This window comes from Megalopta genalis, chromosome 9 (genome assembly GCF_051020955.1).
Source record: "Megalopta genalis isolate 19385.01 chromosome 9, iyMegGena1_principal, whole genome shotgun sequence".
Taxonomy (NCBI): Eukaryota; Metazoa; Arthropoda; class Insecta; order Hymenoptera; family Halictidae; genus Megalopta; species Megalopta genalis.
The window spans coordinates 10,421,523-10,441,486 of NC_135021.1; the positions used below are offsets into that span (position 1 = coordinate 10,421,523).

Genomic DNA, 19,964 nt, shown 5'->3' on the forward strand with positions numbered 1-19,964 from the left:
AGTCTGAGATTCACGGGGGAATTGGGAATTAACACTTCAAGGTTGACTAATGTTCCTCGCAGCCATCACAGGTTTCTAATGAACGTAAAATTCACAGCATCATGCTGAACAAGAACCTTTCCCTGACAATTAGCTTGAAAGCTCGAGAGCGGATATTGTACGGGGATTTTTTTCCATCGTCGTCTACGTTACCGTATTTTCCATGATTTCTCCTGGTCACCGGCTGTGCGTCAGGACGATGTGTACACATTGTGTATGAACAAGTTATTAATAAAGTAATCCGGGGTCGGGTGCGTGTAATTTAATTAAAACTGTGATTTAATCGCGTCGCGTGTGTCCGTTGAGACCGCAGCGTGACGGTCGAGTCAGGATCCGCTCTGTTAAAGCGGGTAATTATTATTCTCGTTTTCTATTTGATAACAAAGCTTCTTTAACTCCGATATTCGAGGTTTCTCTCCCACCATTGCGATCAAATTCGCGCGGTAGTCGGTAGCGTAAATATTTATTATCTATAATTGAATTTATTATCTAATGGTAACGATTAATCTGCGGATGTTATGCATTTATGGCAAAAATGAGTAGCTGAAATATAAAATTGTCAAGATATAAGAAGAATTTAGTAATAATAATATAATAACAGTAATAATAATAATAATAATAATATAATAATAGTAATAATAATAATATATATATTATTCTTCTTATATCTTGATTGAAAGAAAAAGAAACAGAGAATTTGTTAATAATCGTTGAGTTACCAATGATTGATCTTTCGAAATAAAAGTAATCCGAAATGATTGTAAGAAACGAAAATTAAATAAAAATAAATTGTTTCTTTTAATAATTTATGCCAGATGCAAACAGTGTAACTAATTATAAAAGATATCTAGATATAATATATATATCTTATATCTAGATATATAAGATATAGACTAGATATCTTATATCTAGATATATAAGATATAGACTAGATATCTTATATCTAGTTACACTTATATTATAAAAATATATATATATATATATATATATATATATATATATATTACTAAATTCTTCTTATATCATATATATATATTCTTTGCCTTTTTTCGATTATCTACGATCATAAATCAAACAAGCCATTTTGAACAGATGTTGCAACAAACGCTTTTATAAATATTAAACATTAGTTACCGCATAAATCAGTAAATAATGCATTAAATGCAGATGACAATAAATTTTAACGAAGCATGAATGCAGCTAGGACATGCACTTATAAACAGCTGAAATGACACGAGCAAGGGTTAATCCGCTTTCGACACAGCGCGGTCATTGAAAAGTGTTAAGAAGAGATTGGCGATAGAAGACGTGGCGAACCATAACGCGGTCAGGCACGTCGTTGGATGAGAAACGTCGGTCCAACATGTTTCCTTTTTTTCATCCAAGTCCGCCCGTGGAAGACGATCCAGCAACTAGCCTGAGAACGTTTCACTGACGCGAAGATTAAAGATCAATCATTGAACCGTGCACCACTCGAAGACCGAACACCGAAAGACTTTCAGAAAAGAAAATCCAGTTACGCGTCGCGCTCGGTACATCGAGCCGCATTTTCCTTTAATTTCTAACCAGTGTCGCTAATTGAATAATCCACTCTCCCGATATCGAACGAGTGCCGAAACTTACTCTCGAAACACCGAGCGACAAGAATAACCAATCTTCTATGGGCAACTTTCGACGTTTTCTGTGTCTGACGAAGAAAGTAACGAAACACATTCACGAGTTTAATAATGACAGCCGTTAGAGATAGATACGGGGAACGATTCTCTAATCGATGCTTTTCATAAAAACCGCTCGCCGTTTAAACGGCCAGAAATCGAAAATTTCACCTGACCTTGAATGCCTCCGAAGGTAATCTCCGTGGTACACATATGGATGCGGATTAATTTTGAGAATTTTTATTTGACACTTCTTCGCGATTGAAGATTGAATATTCATGGCGATTTGATGGACGAGAAATTTATGGAAAGCTAATTTCTGTGTCCCCGGGCAATATTCTCGAGCGGGAAGCTAATGTAAACGCTTCTGTGAAATTGTAGGAGTGCTTTTTTTATTTTATTTTTAGAAATCCATTTGCAGCAGAACCAAATTACATGGAGCTAGAAATGATTTTGCATTTAGGTTCATGTATGATTCACCGTCGTTGATAGATTCGCATAAAGTAGAAAACAATTTGTTTCGTCTAAGAAAGAGACTAAGGTTCATTTCTTTACTTATGGAAACTCTCTCTTTTCGTTCTGTTCTTTAAAGAAATAAAGACAGATACAAAAATATATGTTCATTTCATTCACGTTTTCAAATTCTATTTCTGTGCATCGGGTACATTCAAGCGCCCTGCGTGATGCGGTAATGTTTCTTTTAAAATTCGATAGACTAAGGCTAAGCGATCGTAATTTATACTTTGAACCATTATACGGCGATTAACAGCCGCCGGCATCGCCGTCTTCCAGGCGTTGAAATCACCGCCTTAATGCCCAGGCGTTGAAGTCTCCGAAGGTGCTACTCTACCATTAAACTTACCGCAATAAGACTACAGCGTAACGACTCAATATTAACACTATATTATTTGATTGACACCGACAAACATTTAGGTACATATTACATCATTCTCCAATAAATAAACACAATCTGCTTGTTAAACCAAGATCAAGAACTTGTAAAATCTGCAGAAAAGAGCATAGCCGGATAAGGGAGTGAAAAGAGCCCCTAAACCAAATTAAACTTGCAATGGACCATTCGATAACTTATCGAAAGAAAATACTTTGTGCTAGTTTTCAACCTTATATGTCGAATTGGGGGTAGTAATGGGGTGACAAAGAAAAACATATTCTTTCGCAATTTCTCTTATCTTCTTCAATTAAAAATTCTGAAAAGATCTGGAATATGTTAACTATTAGGATGCATATCCATGAATTTTTTCAGAATTTTGGCTTTAAACCCGAATTTTTACAAATTAAAACAGTTTTGAAATGCCGATTTCTTATAGAAGTTATGACTGACTAAGTTTATATTTTTACAGTTTTAGCATCTCGTTATGTCTGGTTATTTCAGATTTTTCAAAGTGGCGGCACATAGTTAACAAAATCAAAAACCGGAAGCTTTTTATATTACTTTTTACATTACTATTATTATAGTGTTATAATGACAATTTAATTCACACTATAGCTACATCCGCGGTAATGAAACATATACTTAAACAAAAACGGCTATAACCATGACTACTGAACAGCGGATTTTATGTTTTTATAAACAGAAAAATGAGTAAATGAAATCTAAATCGGTTAAAACATTTAAAGAATTTAATACTAAATTTACAGAACAAAAAAAAGCAGCTGTTTTATATTAGTTTATAAAAGTGACTATAAGACATTTGTTCTGATTTTTAACAAGTGTTATTGCAACATTTGCCATAAGTAACATATAAATTAAATAAATAATTCATAAATGTATCTTTACGATATGAATAACCGTAAATTAAAAAATTCCCGTCATTCTGACGGGTTCCGTAAATATAGTGTTAAAGACACGATTGCATTGTTTTCGACTCATTAAAATTATTAAGAAAAAACATAAATGTTCGTTAAGCTTCCTAAATCTTGTAGTGACTGCACACAATTTTTATTATACACAAAGATCCCCGGTCTAATGATAATGAATAAGACACTCGTTCAACAAGCTACGGCTCGCACAATTTTGACTATTTAAACTTTTAAAAAAATTATATCGCATGTTGCAAGTAACGAAAAACACGCGCGCAAAAATTGAACGCAAACACAGTTTTCCACTTCTCTCAAAAAAATAATCCCAAAGTACAGTAATTTCTTCCTAATTCGTGCTCAGATTGCGCACAAAAATGGACAATTTGGGAAGAGGAGTTGCGATTGTTCGAGCCTTGCGTCTCGTTTTTACAGTTGTTGACAATCGGTAACCATAAAAACGAGCCGCAAGATTCGAATGATCGTATCTCCTCTTCCCAAATTGTCCACTTTTGTGCGCGAACTAAGCGCGAATTAGGGAAAAATGACTGTAACACGTTACATCAGAACCGCCCCTCGATCGAAATGTTTAATTACCTCGCACCAGGGCCATCGTTCGATTCGCCAGCACGTATCGCCGCCACTGTGCACTCAACTAATTGTTCCTCGGAGCGTTCAGAATCACAGAGACCCGATAAAAAGCATGCTCGAACGTGAAATTCAGTTTCGTGTATCGCGCGGCGAGCGATTTACTCGAGCGTTCCGGGACATTGATCCGACACAGGCGTCCGATCGCGCACGAGTGAGCAGAAATCCTGAAAACAAGAGTCCGAGGCTAGGAACGGTGAGCAGACGCCGTATAATGAACAGAGAATTCACTCTAGCCCGATCATTTTCACTTCCGTGGAAAAGAAAAGGGAAAGTGCAGTTGGTAGTTTCAGACCAAGAAACCGTGCGCGTTGCTGAACGAGTATGCTGCTCGCGGCGGCGGACTTCGTGCGATTATCTGCTCGAAGACAATCCGAATTGCACACTGCGTTCGCGTCGCATCCCATCGCATCGCATCGCGAACGCAGTGAAAACGGTAAATTAAAGTTCGCGCCGCTCGCCGAAGAATTTTTATCGACAAGGCGCGAAGGAACCCCCGCTCTGTAATTCCGCAGAAGGTCGTTATTAAAAACGGTATCCGGTAATTTGTACATCTGTTTGCCGCGACTATTATCGGGAATCCGGTCACGTTCTCGCTCCGGATAACGTGCGCGGCTATTTATTTGTAAAATCATCGGGACGCTGAAACTCGCTATTGTTACCGAAGAGAACAATTTATATATACATCTGAAGAAATAATAACATTCAATTAGAAACTGATAATTGTAACTCTTTAACTTACGGACGAACTAACATGTCATTAGGAAAACATGAATTGCGATAATGTGTTTGATGAAAATTAAGATACTAATAAAAAGATAATAATAAATATATAATATATATATATATATTATATTATATTATATTATATTATATTATATTATATTATATTATAAATATAATAAAAAATAATAGAAGAATTGCAATATGGAATACTGACACGATTTTTCTTCAATTGTAATGTAATAACTTACTAATTGTTAATTTGCTGATTTGGGAATTTGTTGCTTCATAGTGTACAATCGTAAAGAAACCAATCAAATGAATTAAAGTAAACACATTCACAAATACTTGCAATGTATTTTCCTGCCGATGGGCACAATAAATTGCTTTGAGTGTAAAGAGTTCAATAATATTACCGAACCGGGGATCTTTACGGAAATTTCTGTTTTGTAAACAGCAGAGTAAGTTGCAAGTAGTAACGAATGAAAATTGTCGAACACTGAATGTTCACGTGTCCAAGTTCATCTCTCGCCAATGCTTTAAAAGCATCGCCTGTCTAAAGCAAATAATTGAAATTGATGGAAAATTGATAAAAGTATGCGCATAAACTTACTCGACTTTCCCGAGTTGCATTCCTGGATGGGTTGAAGGGTTCGTGGCATCGTTAGACGATGAAGAACGTCGATTTTCCACGCAGCTGAGTAACAACAGTCCGGCAGAACCGGCGCTTGTAAACCGTCTCATAAAGCGACTCAGGTTCGCAAGAGTGCATCAAGCTTCCGCGCCAAATCCCGCGAATCACTTTATCCCAAATAACTCCTATAGACGGTCACATTGTTAACGATCTCGAAATCAAATGCCTACCGCGTACAACTGAAAAGAATCTAGCAATTGTTCCCAACGTTTTCAGCGAGGACTTTCTCTTTTATCGAAATTGTCCACCGATTGCCGGCATTCGATTCGCCGTAAAATTGGAAAGAAAATATATGAGCACTATGACTGCGTAGAAAAACAAACGTGCGACGATAATCGAAACGTCGGAGCACCGTCGACACACGTGCACAGTCCGATCGCGAATCACGTGCGAACTGGAGGAGGATCGGCGTCGATCTCCGAAACCACTGGTACCAATTCCTAGATCACGGACAGCTGACCTTCGGTACCATGACCGCACTCGTGGACGCTCCGTGGCCACGAGTGACGACTACACTGAACTACGATGCCTAAGATGAACCAAGTAAACGGTCCCAGAGCTAAGTTATCAGGTAGGAGAAGCGTACGGACTTGGTTTCAATCTCCGCGGCTGCAGCAGGTCGGAAAGAGAGAGAGAGGGAAAGAGAGAGAGAGAGAGAGAGAGAGAGAAAGAGAGAGAGAAAGAAGTACACTTGTGTATTCACCTTCGTCTCGTTCCCTTCTTATGGACGCGAATACCCATAGAACTCTCCACTGGATCGCCGTCCCTCTTCCTCCGATGTGAAAGAAAGAGGACGTTCGCGGACGCGCAAGAGAGAAAGTTGTAGAAACGATTACAATACAGCTACATTTCAGACGTCAACACCACTTTCGTTTCGACCGCAGGACCATTTCAACTTTTACCGTGGCAGCACACAGTTCTCTGGATTACAGAACACACGAATCAAATTTTTTGACCCCGTTGAACGTCCAATAAATTGTACACTGGAGGATCTAGACCGGCAAAATTCTACTAATTAGAACCCGTAACAAACAGATGTTATGAAGATAATGTAGCAGTATTCTTTAATTGTTCTGCAGAGAGTCTGCAGTCGATTCTGTTTTGTTGTTTATATTTCAAGTACCGTTTTCTTTTAAAGATTATAATTAATACAAAATCCTATTGTTCTGCCAAACACTTGGGCTTAACCTGGTCAAAAGAACAGTCACGATTGAATGTAGGGTTGTATAAACTTGAAAAGAATATTTTTAGAAACCACGAAACATTTCTGGAGAGTACTTTCTTCATCGTTGGTTGAAGTAATTCAAATTTACCGCCATTAATCGACTTGAGTGCCGCTTGCGGTAGAATCACGATGCTCTTTTTAGCCTCTGTACAGCGCCAATTGGGGTAGTGGCAAAACGCTTAAATTGTTAGCCAAAATTACTAACAGTTGGCTAACAGTTTGAGCGTTCTGTCGCTACAATTAGCCCAATTAGCGCTGTCCGGAAACTGAAAAAAACTTCTCGATTTCGCCATAAGAGATGCTTCCAGACTATCAATGATGAAAGATTTGAATCATTTTTACTCCTTCAGGGACTACGAGCATTTCCCGGTTTCTTACTGTGCACGGCCGACGCAAAGTAGTCGGTTTCCATACAAAAAAAGCGGAAAAAACATATAACAATTAAAATTATATATTTAAGCCTTACTTTTTCATTTTTATATTACTAGTATATATAATAATAATAATAAGAATAAGAATAAGAATAATAATGCCATTTGGCAGCCAATTTTTACTTTGTTATTAATATAAGGCATCACTCTTCAAAATGTGATCAAAGCGAACTCTACCGAACTCATAATCAAAAAATAAAATGAAAATACAACATATTCACTTGACATAATTAGCCTGTGACACAATTTAAGTACATATCAAATAAATTAAATTCTGAAAAATTATTTATTTTCAAAGATCGAAATAATTCTAAACGATGATCTAAATTTTGGATGATTTAGAGAGATGGGTTACTTTGAAGCCACTGAAATTTTTCCGCTTTTCTTATGGAAACCGACCAATGTGCGTCATCCCTGACGGGTTAATTAAAGGAAAAAAAAACACTTTCTAGTTACGTTCAATAGATTTATCGTTGTATCGTGTACGAAACATTAAGTCATACAAGGTAGTAGTTAGGTAAATGGTGGAATTCACTGAGAATATAAATATTGAAATCAAAAGTAACCTTTTGTAATGCTAAGATCAGTCTTGTGGATCCCTGACCTTGTACGGATCAATGTTAATTTACAAACTCAACAGATTGCACGAAACTATGAAGTGGCACCACTGTTTTCCCCCTTTAGAGAAGGCATTTGTTTGTCATAAATAATGCAGCAAATCTTCATTGTCACCTTTTCTTAGACCCAAAGTCTTTAAAACCCATTATCGCTGCCATTTCATCCAAAGGCCCATGATTGTTTTCATTAACTTCATCGATTTTTCTCTTTCTGTCTTTCCTCTTTTCTTTTCTATATTCCTTGATCTTCTCTTCCTGTGGACAACGTGAAATGATACTATTAAAAATCGTACTTTCAACAATACGTTCATAGAATCCTAATGAAAAGGAAACTAACTTCCAACTTCAACTCTTTTACTCTTTGTTCTAGATCATAATCCTTCTTCTTTTCTTCTAACTTCTTTTTATTCATTGCAAAACGGGCTTTAACTTGATCTAATGTAGAACGTTCTATTTTCATTGACATGCCCAAATTACGTTGATCTAAAAGGATATCAAATTATTAGTAATATTGCTATATTGTATTATAAATAGTGATAAATGGGAGATGAATGTAATGTATTACGTTTTGTTCCATTGATGTGGTCCAAGAAATTAATTGAGTCCTTCACAACACAATCGCATACATTGCAATAATACCCTCCAGTTTGAGAAGATGGTGTATTCTTGTTAATAACAACACTTTTTCCTAATTTAGACTCAAGATCAACTTTGTAATCTCTCTGTTTCAACAATTCTCTTTTCACAGCTGGTTGTTTTGGAATTCCCAACTCCTCTTCAGCGATCTCATCCTGGAGACGCTGAAGAGCTATCCTTTCGTACTCTTCCCTGTTCCATTTTCGCCTGTGATCGTCAGGTCGCTGAAAAGTATATAACAGAGTATTTACTCAGAGTATTTACACATAAATCGATTATAATATTTACATACATTTGAATAACATTAACCAATTATTTTCAAAGAATTATTTAATACGCACAATGATTATCACGAATAACTTATAAATCAAAGCAACTAATTTATAATCCTTTTACGGAATTTGATTTATATCACTACAGTGTATTAAAATTATTATTGGTTATTGTTGATTACGTTTTGGGAATTGCATATCATAACAAATCTGTTTTTCTTATTTTGCTAGGACAACTAGGTTAGTAAAAATTACAGTTTATATTTTCAATATTAACAAGGAATTTACTTTAACAGTAGATATATCATACAAAATTTAATCAACAAATCTATAGAAATATAAATTATTGTTCACTTACCATAGACATTGCTGCAAATTATTAAAGTTTCAATTAAACCTGTTATCTACAACAGAAATACACTACAGTACAGCACAGTTCTTCTCCATTCACCATACCAAGCCTCACTATTGCGGGGGCACCCTGACCAGGTAGAGAAACTGCTTCTCCTCTGATTAGTTGACGCTTCACAGCCAAACAGTGCTGCCCTCACAGTTTTAGACAAAGAGTGGAAGTAACGAGTAAGCAAGACAACACAACAGCAGCAGAATCCCTAGTGAAATATGTCACTCTGACGACTAAATGTAGCTTGTCTCACTTTACCACGCTTGCGACTTGCTCTATCCATTACTCTATACTCGATCTTACTCTATTCGTGCATCCGTTTACCTGGCGCTCTGTCTGAAACATTCGGCGCGGTATTCGACTTGTACTTTTCGCCCTGTAGAATTCTCGACCACAGATTCCAGCGTATTTGCGAACGTATTGAAATAACGATCGTCTATGCAATTATTGAAATTTTCCATAACCCATACGTTATATTCGTAGCTCATTGTTTCTAGTTTATGAATCTACAGAATTTTTTTAATTCAGCCATCCCGGCACTTGTCAATTGGAACGGCCAGCAATCAATGTAATAATAATTTCGTAATTTTATTACGAATTTTACTTTCAAAAATTTGAAAAACAAAGCTGAATCTTGCATTCACATTCTCTTAGGAGGACTACATATTTAATTTAGTAATTACCTACAAAAAATTCTCGAACTCCTTGTTGTAGAGAATTTCGCAAATGTAATCCTGAAGTTTGAATTTCGTGCCATGGTTTCACGCTCAGGCGAAATCCCACCACCACCCGAAACCTTCCAAGAAATTATTTCATCTATTTATTCAAGCAATTTATTCCATCTATTTATTCCAACAAACTGCTCCATCTATTTATCGGAGCAAACTATTCCGTTCATTTATTCAGACATATTCTATCATTATTCGAATCAGACGGGGCTATGTTCGAATTTTAAGCGACTACATTTATATGAAAAGATTGAAGCCCAGTTCAATTGGCATACTGTGATAGAAATAACTTTCTACATGGAGTAAACATGATTTAGTATGCAATTTTTCATTTTGCATGTCATGAAATAACGGTTCCGGAACAGGGTATTGTTGGTTCCTAGGTCAGCAATAAAAGGATCGACGTTACCTGCGATAATTAGTTTTGTCGGACCCTTCGTAATTGCTAAGCTTTTACAACCAAGGGCTCTAGTAGTGAACTAGCAATTAGAAATGGCTTACACAGAAAATTTTATTTCATTTGCGCATAGATATTTTCACTTCTGGAATGAATGACGACGAATTTCCCTGCTTGCATGTATTTACGGCCTTGAAAAAGACCTTTATTATTAACTGAAGGAAGTTGTAAACTGTACGTCGCAAGGGCGGCCCGACCGGAGACCTTGGTCGTAAAAGCCTAGCAGTTAGGACGGCTCCAACAAAACTAATTATCGCAGGTATGAAAAATTGCATATTAAATGCATGTTTACTCCATGAAGAAAATTATTTCGATCACTGTGTGCCAATTGAACTGGGCTTCAATCTTTTCATATAAATGTAGCCGCTTAAAATTCGAATGCAGCCCCTTCTGATTCGAATAATGGTAAAATGTCCAAATAAATGGACCGAAAAGTTTGTTCCGATAACACTGTCCGACAAAATAAAATCTTTTTTCTGATTTCCTACAGCCACTATGAACCAGAATCCGAAAACCGAATTGCTCCATCACCCTCAGTTTTTGCAAAAAAACGAACTTTTGTAGAAACCTAAAATTTTCGACAAAAATGAGGCGTGCTACTTTAAATTTTTTTTAGTACTTCATTGTGCTGTCTTCTTTTACATATTTCTTTGGATAATAATCACCAAACTGTGAATCAAAAATTAAAAAGTACGGAAAACATGGTTTTAGGAATATAGAAGTAAGATTATTAATTTTCAAATGGAGAAATAATAAAAGAAAAATAATGAACGAAAATATTCATTTTATTCTGAATTTGTTCGAATTACAAGTATATCATGTATACAATTATCATTTAAATTATAGCGATAATACGATCATGAATAAATAATCATTTTCAAAGCGTTAGACTTCTTGAAACATATTGTTAAATATATATTTAAATATTTATTTAATTATATGGCGTAGAAGTCAAAATTATACTAGTGTTAGAATATTTTCGTTACCCACTGCAAATACTCTGGTGTGATTTTTTTCGTGAAATATATCACAGTTTGGTGATTATTACCCACAGAAATATGTAAAAAAAAACAGAACATTGGAGTACTAAACAAAATTCAAATATTATTTACGAAAAGTGGGTGCACCATTGGATCCCTCCATCGGTGTGGAAGCGAGCAGCGAAGGATATGGCGGCAAAACGTCGTGTACATGTTGCCGTCGAGCATTTTCTCAATCTACTCGAAATGTATATCGTTCGGACACTTTTACCGGGCCCTTCCTTTTTCAGAAATGTCTACAGAATCCGATCCTGAGTAGAGTTTTCGTGCAGGAGAAACAACTTTTCGTAAAAGTACAAATATATTGCAGAGAAACTGCGCACGTGGACAATTTTTTAAACTTTGACATTAATTTATTGCTATTTAGGACCAAAAACAATTAATAAATTGCATGCCACTATATTTCGGAAACTCTCCTCTATCTTTTAACACCGATTAGAACTTTCTAACGTTTTTACTTTTCATGCAATACCTCATTTTTGTCGAAATATTTGGGTTTTTACAAAAGCTCGTTTTTTTCTCGAAAACTGAGGGTGACGGAGCAATTCGGTTTTCGGATCCTTGATCGGGGAGCGAAGTTCTACAAGAATTTCATAGTGGCTATAGGAAATCAAAAATCGCGTCGGACAGTGTAAATAGATGAAACAGTTTGTTCGAATAAACAGATGGAATAAATTGCTTGAATAAATAGATGAAATAATTTCTTGGAAGGTTTCGGGAGATGGTGGGATTTCGCCTGAGCGTGAAAGCATTGCGCGAGATTCAAACTTCAGGATTACATTTGCGAAATTCTCTAAAACAAGGAGTTCGAGAATTTTTTGTAGGTAATTACTAAATCAAATATGTAGTCCTTCTATGAGAATGTGAATGCAAAATTCAGCTTTGTTTTTCAAATTTTTCCGAGCAAAAGTCGTATAAAATTGCTAAATCATTCCTTGTTTTCGAAAATTCTTCTCGTAGAATAGGACACTGATTGCTGATTGATCCCAAGTGCTGGGATGGCTGAATTAAAAAAATTCTGCAGACTCATAAACTAGAAACAATAAGCTACGAATATAACTTACGGGTTTTCGAAAATTTCAATAATTGTATAAATGATCGTTGTTTCGCGTAAATACGCTGCAATACGCTGCTGTGGTCAAGAAATCTACAGGGCGAAAAGTACAAGTCGAATATCGCACCGAGTGTTTCAGACAGAGCGGCAGGTAAACGGATGCACGAATAGAGTGAGATCGCTAATTCGAAAAGACCTCTAATTCGCTAGAGGTTCTGTTGACGTGCTATCTTGCTCATTCGCCACTCCCTCTCTTTGCGTAAAACTGTGGGGGCGGCACTATTTTGCTGCGAAGCGTCAACCAATCAGAGGAGCTTCGCTACCTGCTCCGGTATTTAAACCCGGTTACTCTGCACGTGGGTTTAGTCTTGTTGCGTATGGTGAACAGTGAACGTCTGTGCTGTTCTGTACTATATTTCTGTTGTGATAACATTCGTGATCCAAAGTTTTAATAATTTGAAGTAATGTCTCTAGTAAGTGATCATTAATTTATATTTCTACAATTTTTTTTATTAAGTCTTGTATGATACATCAACTGTTAAAGTAAAATCCTTGTTATTATTGAAAATATAAGCTGTCATTTTTACTAGTTGCCCTAGCAAAATAAGAGCCGATGCACATCTACGTGCCAGCAGCCGTGCTCGATTGAGAGTACATATTCACATTAGTCGTTCATTAGTCAAATAACTCCTTTATTTTTCACTATTTTTTGAAGGGACTCTTTTCAATGCAATCGTGAGCTTTATCTGATTCAAATGAGATTTTTATTTTTGTAGTTTATACATCCTCCGTATCGAAGTGATTGTCTAATTTATAAATTTACAAGAAAATAACATGCGCCGTTTAATTATATAAAGATAAAAATGACCTTTTTTTTATATAAAAATAACCGGCAAAATTGAGTGGACACTCTTCAAAACGCAGTATTTTTTTTAAAGCTGACTAAAGGAGTAGAATTTTTCTAAATAACAGTAGAACTAGTCTACTGGAGAATGACTGTAATGCTTTTTTTAAACACTGCTATTACTTGAAATGACAACAAAAAGTAAAAACCTTCTGCTTTTTAACTTTTTTATCTGACCCTACAAATGCGTTTTGTAGTTCTTATATCCGTACTGAAAATTTCATCGAAATCGATTGATTTTAAAACGAGCTCTAAACAATTAAAGATCTATCAATTAAAAACCCACTATCATTTTTAAAAAAATTCTAGTTTTTTAGTCCAAGTTTTGAAAGAGATATGTACTGCGTTTTGAAGAATGTCCACTCAATTTTGTGTGGTACCGTACGTGTTGATAGTCGATTTTCCATTTTACTCCTTTGTGTAAATGTATCTTACATTAAAATTTATATTTCATTGCACAATTGAAAATGTATTTTTTAAACGAATAACTGAGTATACATAATGTTCCGCGTTCAAAGCCGTAAAGAATCGGGAAAGTCCCTTTCGACCCTATCTGTTCGTGAAACAATACTAATCCATCCGTAATATGCAGTTACTCCGAAAAGCCGTTATTTTCTTCAGAATTTAACATTTTATTGAATTATGACCCAAAGATGATTTCCAGGAGTCGAGCCACCATTTAGCCTTCATAGATTTAGCCTACATGTTAAATAGAAATGCTTTCCCGAGTTTATTGCCTGCAACGCTAAAATGAAAGATTGCGCGCTCTGTCCACATTGTATCAGATCCGTAGTACCGTCTTGCTTTGTTTTGTTTACGGACGAAGCAAGCCTGGCCCCGGGCCTGCCAGCAAGTGTGAACACGTTTGGCGGTGCCGGGCGACCTGGCACGCGTAGTGTGAACACTACAATGTAAATCAAATGGAAGAATAATTCGGCTTTGGAGCACGACCGAGTCTGGCACGTCGATGTGCGTTGGGCCTAAGAGAAACAGATTTGTTATGATATAAAGTTAACGCATATAATCCACAATAACCAATAATAATCTTAATACATTGTAGTGATATTAATCAAATTCTGTAAAAGGATTATAAATTGTTTGCTTTGATTTATTAGTTATTCGTGATAATAATTATGCGCATTAAATAATTGCTTGAAAATAATTGATTAATTTTATTCAAATATATGTAAATATTATAATCGATTTATGTGTAAATACTCATGAGGTTTTTGTTATATACTTTTCAGGAACCAGAGACTCCTAGACGCAAATGGCGGCGGCAAGAACATGAAAGACTTCTCCAATTAGAAGACGCTACTATGAAAAGAGAAAAGGAGCTACAGAAACTACAAGCCGTGAGAAAGAAGTGGCTGAAATATAGAATTCGTGACGAATTAAGATCCGAATTGGTGGAGAGCGAAGATATTAAAAAGAATACACCATCTTCTGAAACTGGTGATTATTACTGCAATATCTGTGATTGAAGGAATGATGTGAAGAATTGATGTGAAGGAATCAATTAACATTTTAGGCACGACGCGCCACTATGTGTAGTAGCTTCCGCGTATATCTTTCAGAACGACACGCCATTATAGCGGCTTTCGCAGATATAATCTTTCTGAACGACGCGCCACTATAGTGGCTCACTCGCTCTCCGTTTGAATTAAATAATCATCTTCATATGCATTGTTTTGTCACATTACACTTCTTTTGTCTTCGCATGGATTTATAATAGTCTTAACAATATACAGATAGAATATACAGTATCAGACTCTGCCGTCCAGAGAAATAGCCTTGCGCAGAATTCGGTCGTACCTAAAAAGCTAACGATCAGATCATTGGAATGAAACATAATACATTACATTCTCTTTCCATTTACTACTATTTATAATACAATATACCCGAATGAGTCTCGGGATCCCGAAGTTCGGGACGGGACGAAGAAATTCGAACGAGATCTGTTCTGGATTCAGTTGTCAACTATAAATTAAATTAAAATAAAAATTGCCAAATACTTCATTTTGTCCATAATACCATCGACAAAAACTAGTTCACCTATACCTACGGACCAGATATAACCCTACATTATATTACACTTCTACTACCGTGTTTCACACTGTCGGTCTTAAATTTGCAAAAGAATATTTTTACAAAGACAACTGGTGGTGGAATGATGTATAATAATATTTTCGGTTGAAAGCAAATTTAATCTTTACGGATCCGACAGTCAAAAAATGGTGTGGCGTAAAGCAAATACAGAATTAAACGTTTCAAATTTAAGTCCAACAGTGAAACACCGTGGTAGGAGTGTAATAGCGTGGGGTTATATCTCGTCCGTAGGTATAGGTGAACTAGTTTTTATCGATGGTATTATGGACAAAATGACATATTTGGACAGTTTTTTTTAAATTTAATTACTAGTGCTATAAATATGGGTGTACCCGTACAGTTTTAAGTTTTATCAGGACAATAATCCTAAATACAAGAAAATAGGCAGACAGGAATGTTTATTATACAAAGGATTCTGATCCTTATTATACAAAGGATCCCCGAATGTTCGCTCGAATTTCTTCGTCTCGTCCCGATCCCGTAACATCGGGATCCCGCACACGCCTGCAATATAGTAACATTGCTCATATTTTGATATCCTGTTACATCGATCCAATTTAGACGCATTTAAAGAAAATTTCCTTCATTTCGACATACATAATTGTCCTACATTTCCAGAAAATATGAATGCAAAGAAGTTTGAAGAAGATGACCTTAACTTGAAGCAAATATCTGAAAACTTGAGGGATGAGGTTTGTTTCCTTTTTATTAAGATTCTATAAACATATTGTTGAAAGTAGGATTTTTAATAGCATCATTTCTCGCTGTCCACAGAATAAAACAAGCAATAATGAAGATGAAAGAACTGACGGAAAAAGGGACCCAAAAAGACTTCGTCTATAGGTCACTGATTGGTTGGGAAAACATTGAAAACACAGTTTAACAAATAACTGTGATCTTCATATGCAGACTAGTCAGGATAAAAATTGTTTACTTGTATTTTCGCGATATATATTATGCTGTGACTAGTCTGCATATAAAGATCACAATTATTTCTACATATAATGATGATGATTAATTATGTATATATGTATATAATTTAATAATGTATATGTATGTATGAGGAAAGATAGTGGTGACACTTCATCATTTCGTGCAAACTGTTGAGTTTGTAAATTAACATTGGACAATTCAAGGTCAGGGATCAACCGCACTGACCTTAACGTTTCAATAGCTTACCGTACTGTATGTGTGTACGATATGTATATTATATAATCTATATATTTTTTCGATTGTCTTCACTGAATTCCACCATTTTCCTAATATACACATTTCTGTACAAGATATAGCAATAAATATATTTTAACGTTACTATAAAGTGCTTTTTCTTTTCCTTTAATTAACTCTTCTACGACGGCATATGTGTACTGTACGGATTCTTCAGCAGTTCCTAGTGGCTGACGTCTATGCGGTGTACGGACCGCCGAGCTGCTACTTGTTACACCGCGGTACATTTTTTTTCGATCCCGTCTGTATAAATCGTACCTTTCAGCGTGTCTCAATGATGTCCGAATTTCGTAGAAATGTTTATAAAATGCAGAGATCAAGTCTTTTGAATTTTTTTCATGAGATGCAGTCCAATTCTAACATTCGCCGCTCTGGCATCAACCAGTAAAGATTTTTCGTCGAAGAGAAATTTCTTAGAAAATATAAGTAATAGTACTGTTAATATTAGTGATAGTAAGCATAACTCTAGCGGAGAAATTGTCGATACAAGGCTATCTTTGGACACGATTAGTGAATTGCAGTTTAGTGAAAATGATGAAGCAGAATCGTACATAAACAGGCAACGGTATTTTTCTTTTTATTGGTAGGACGTGGATACACACAATGCAGAACGGGAAATTTTCTCTAAAAGAAGCGATCTTCGCAACGATGCGGAAAATATAACAGATCCAATAGCAATATTCAAATTATTTTTTGATGCGCAGTTTGTAAAAATTATTATGGATGAGACAAATAGGTACGCCGAGCAAAATTTATGTAATAAAATACTTCCACTAAGATCACCACTAAGACAATGGACACTTGTATCGATAGATGGAATGTTATGATGCTAGCATTTGATTTATTGATGGCGATGCTAAATAATAAATCCACCATGAAAGCATATTTCTCTACCAAAGATGTCATACACACGCCCATATTTCTGAAAATAATGACCAGAGACTGACTTTTACTTATTTGCAAATTTTTACATTTTACAAACAATCATGAAGAAGCGAATTGTCAAGGACCACCAAAATTATTCAAGATATTTCCAATTATTCAACACCCGAATAAGAAATTTCAAACACTTTATGATCGTGATCGAAACATTTCGATAGATGAATCCCAGACTTTATAGAAAGGGAAAATTGTCTTTCAAGCAGTATTCATATGTGTGTATTCCCCTCAAGGCATCAAAATTTGATATAAAAACATTTGAGTTGTGCGAAGCGGGTAGTAGGTTCTTGCGGAAATTTTTAGTTCATACTGACACTAATTTTCCATCGAGTTTGTCGTCTCTAATTATGTCAAATATGAACAAAACTACTTCTACTGTGTTGCACTTTGCTGAACCACCCCTACATCAATGATATGCTATTTGGACGGATAATTTCAATTATTCTCTACATTTGTCTACGATACTGAAAACAAATGGCACAGATTTTGTAGGGACTATTCGAATAAATCGAAACGATGTGCCACAGTGGATGAAAGATGAAAAATTACAAAACGGGGAAGTATTTTCACAGCATAATGTTCCGATTGTTATATTGAAACGGCAAGATAGGAAGACTGTGACAATGCTATCAATATATCACAATAATTTTACAGAAGGGAAAACAAAAAATCAAACTAAACATTGTTCTGGACTTCAATCAGCTGGTGTGCGGTGTTGATTTGGAAGATCAAATGCTGCATGGCTATGCGATTGGAACGAAACGATTGCAGAAATGGTAACAAAAATTATTTCATCGCCTGTTGAATACAACAGTAGTAAATTATATGTAGAAGAAATAATCTAATTATAAAAGTTGATTGTTGATTGTAAAAGTTGCGATTCCGCGCAATGTTAATCAAAAGTCTACTAATGACTCATAGCAGTAAAAAGAGAAATATAAATTTCTGAACAAACATGGTCTTGGAGATGATGGAGAAGTTGAACTATCTATCGTAATTTTGTATTCAAATAGTAAAACGGAGAATCCCTAATAATGCTGTATTCTACTCAGATCGGAATTAGGGACGAGTGCTGGAGGATCAGCACAGTACTTACGAATTTTACAATGGTTTTTCAATAATACTTTCAAGTCCAAATACAGTATACATGTATTTTGGAGGACTTGGTAGAAGATTCTAGAGTTACAATATTGTATACCTTAGTCCAATCCGCAGGTGAGGATGCAAGGTTAGCAGATATTAAATATACCTTATGTTTCTTTTTTCCTGGCATACTTATTAATATTTATTCCATATGTTTAGATACGCATTTTATCTATAACTAGCTACTGGCCAATGTATAGCATTGATACGTGAATCATCTCGTACTCTCACTCTTTTCGCACCTGGTTCTCAATCTGTGCGTATTTGCGATCGTCTTGAAACAACGTCCATTTCTACGATTATTAAAATTTTCCAAAAACCTGTAAGATATATTTTAGCTAATCTATAAAATTTTGCTAATTCTACCATCCCAGTACCGGTCAATCGCGGCGGCCAGGAATCAATGTTCTACTCTACAAGAAAGATTTTCGACAGCAACGAATAATTTCACAATTTGATACGACTTTTAGGTTAACAAATTTGGAGAACAAAGATGAAAATTGCATTCATATTCTCTTAGAAGGACAACATACATATTAAATTTAGTATAATTACCTACAAAAAATTTTCAAACTCAGAGATTTAGCGAATTAGAGTTAAGGATTAATGATGATTGGAACAATTTACCAGCAAAAAAGATTAAAAAACAATAATATGAAAAGATTCCAAAACGTCTAGTAGAAATTTTGATCCGCAATCGTCAACGAAGTTAAGGATATAAGGAAATGGCTTACATAGAAAATTGTATTTTATTCGCGCATCGATATTCTCATTTCTTAAAAGGGACCGTCATTATTAACTGGAGGAGGCTATGAAACGCTGGAGGTTGTAAATAGCTTGTCGTCAGGGCGGGCCTACTAGAGCCCATGGTTGTAAAAGCTTAGCAATTACCAAGGATCCGTCGAAACTAATTATCGCAGGTATCGTCGATCCTTTTATTGCTGATTTAGGAACCACCAATACCCTGCTCCGGTACCGTTATTTCATGACATACAAAATGAAAAATTGCATATTAAACGCATGTTTACTCCATGAAGAAAATTATTTCGATCACTGTATGCCAATTGAACTGGGCTTCAATCTTTTCATATACAGTTGCGGACAAAATTGAGTGGACAGACAGTGGAAATGGTTATAAATAAAATTTAGTCGAACTAGTATTATTACTATACACACAAGTTTTGTATATTACACATATCCTT

The 19,964-nt window shown here is 35.6% G+C and overlaps 2 protein-coding genes across 2 annotated transcripts; one reads left to right on the forward strand and one right to left on the reverse strand.

Moving 5' to 3' along the window:
* Positions 1 to 7,685: 7,685 nt before the first annotated feature.
* Positions 7,686 to 9,277, reverse strand: LOC117227914 (zinc finger matrin-type protein 2-like). Its single transcript, XM_033483456.2, has 4 exons — positions 9,117 to 9,277; positions 8,416 to 8,710; positions 8,188 to 8,333; positions 7,686 to 8,105 (listed from the first exon to the last, which is right to left on the reverse strand). Exons 1-4 carry the CDS (start codon positions 9,123 to 9,125, stop codon positions 7,962 to 7,964), a joined length of 594 nt encoding a protein of 197 aa, XP_033339347.1. The 5' UTR covers positions 9,126 to 9,277; the 3' UTR covers positions 7,686 to 7,961.
* A 3,544-nt stretch (positions 9,278 to 12,821) lies between these two features.
* On the forward strand, positions 12,822 to 16,680 carry LOC143259998 (uncharacterized). Its single transcript, XM_076524415.1, has 4 exons — positions 12,822 to 12,913; positions 14,592 to 14,799; positions 16,072 to 16,145; positions 16,228 to 16,680. The coding sequence occupies exons 1-4, from the start codon at positions 12,905 to 12,907 to the stop codon at positions 16,294 to 16,296; spliced, it is 360 nt and encodes a 119-aa protein (XP_076380530.1). The 5' UTR covers positions 12,822 to 12,904; the 3' UTR covers positions 16,297 to 16,680.
* The last annotated feature ends 3,284 nt before the right edge of the window (positions 16,681 to 19,964 follow it).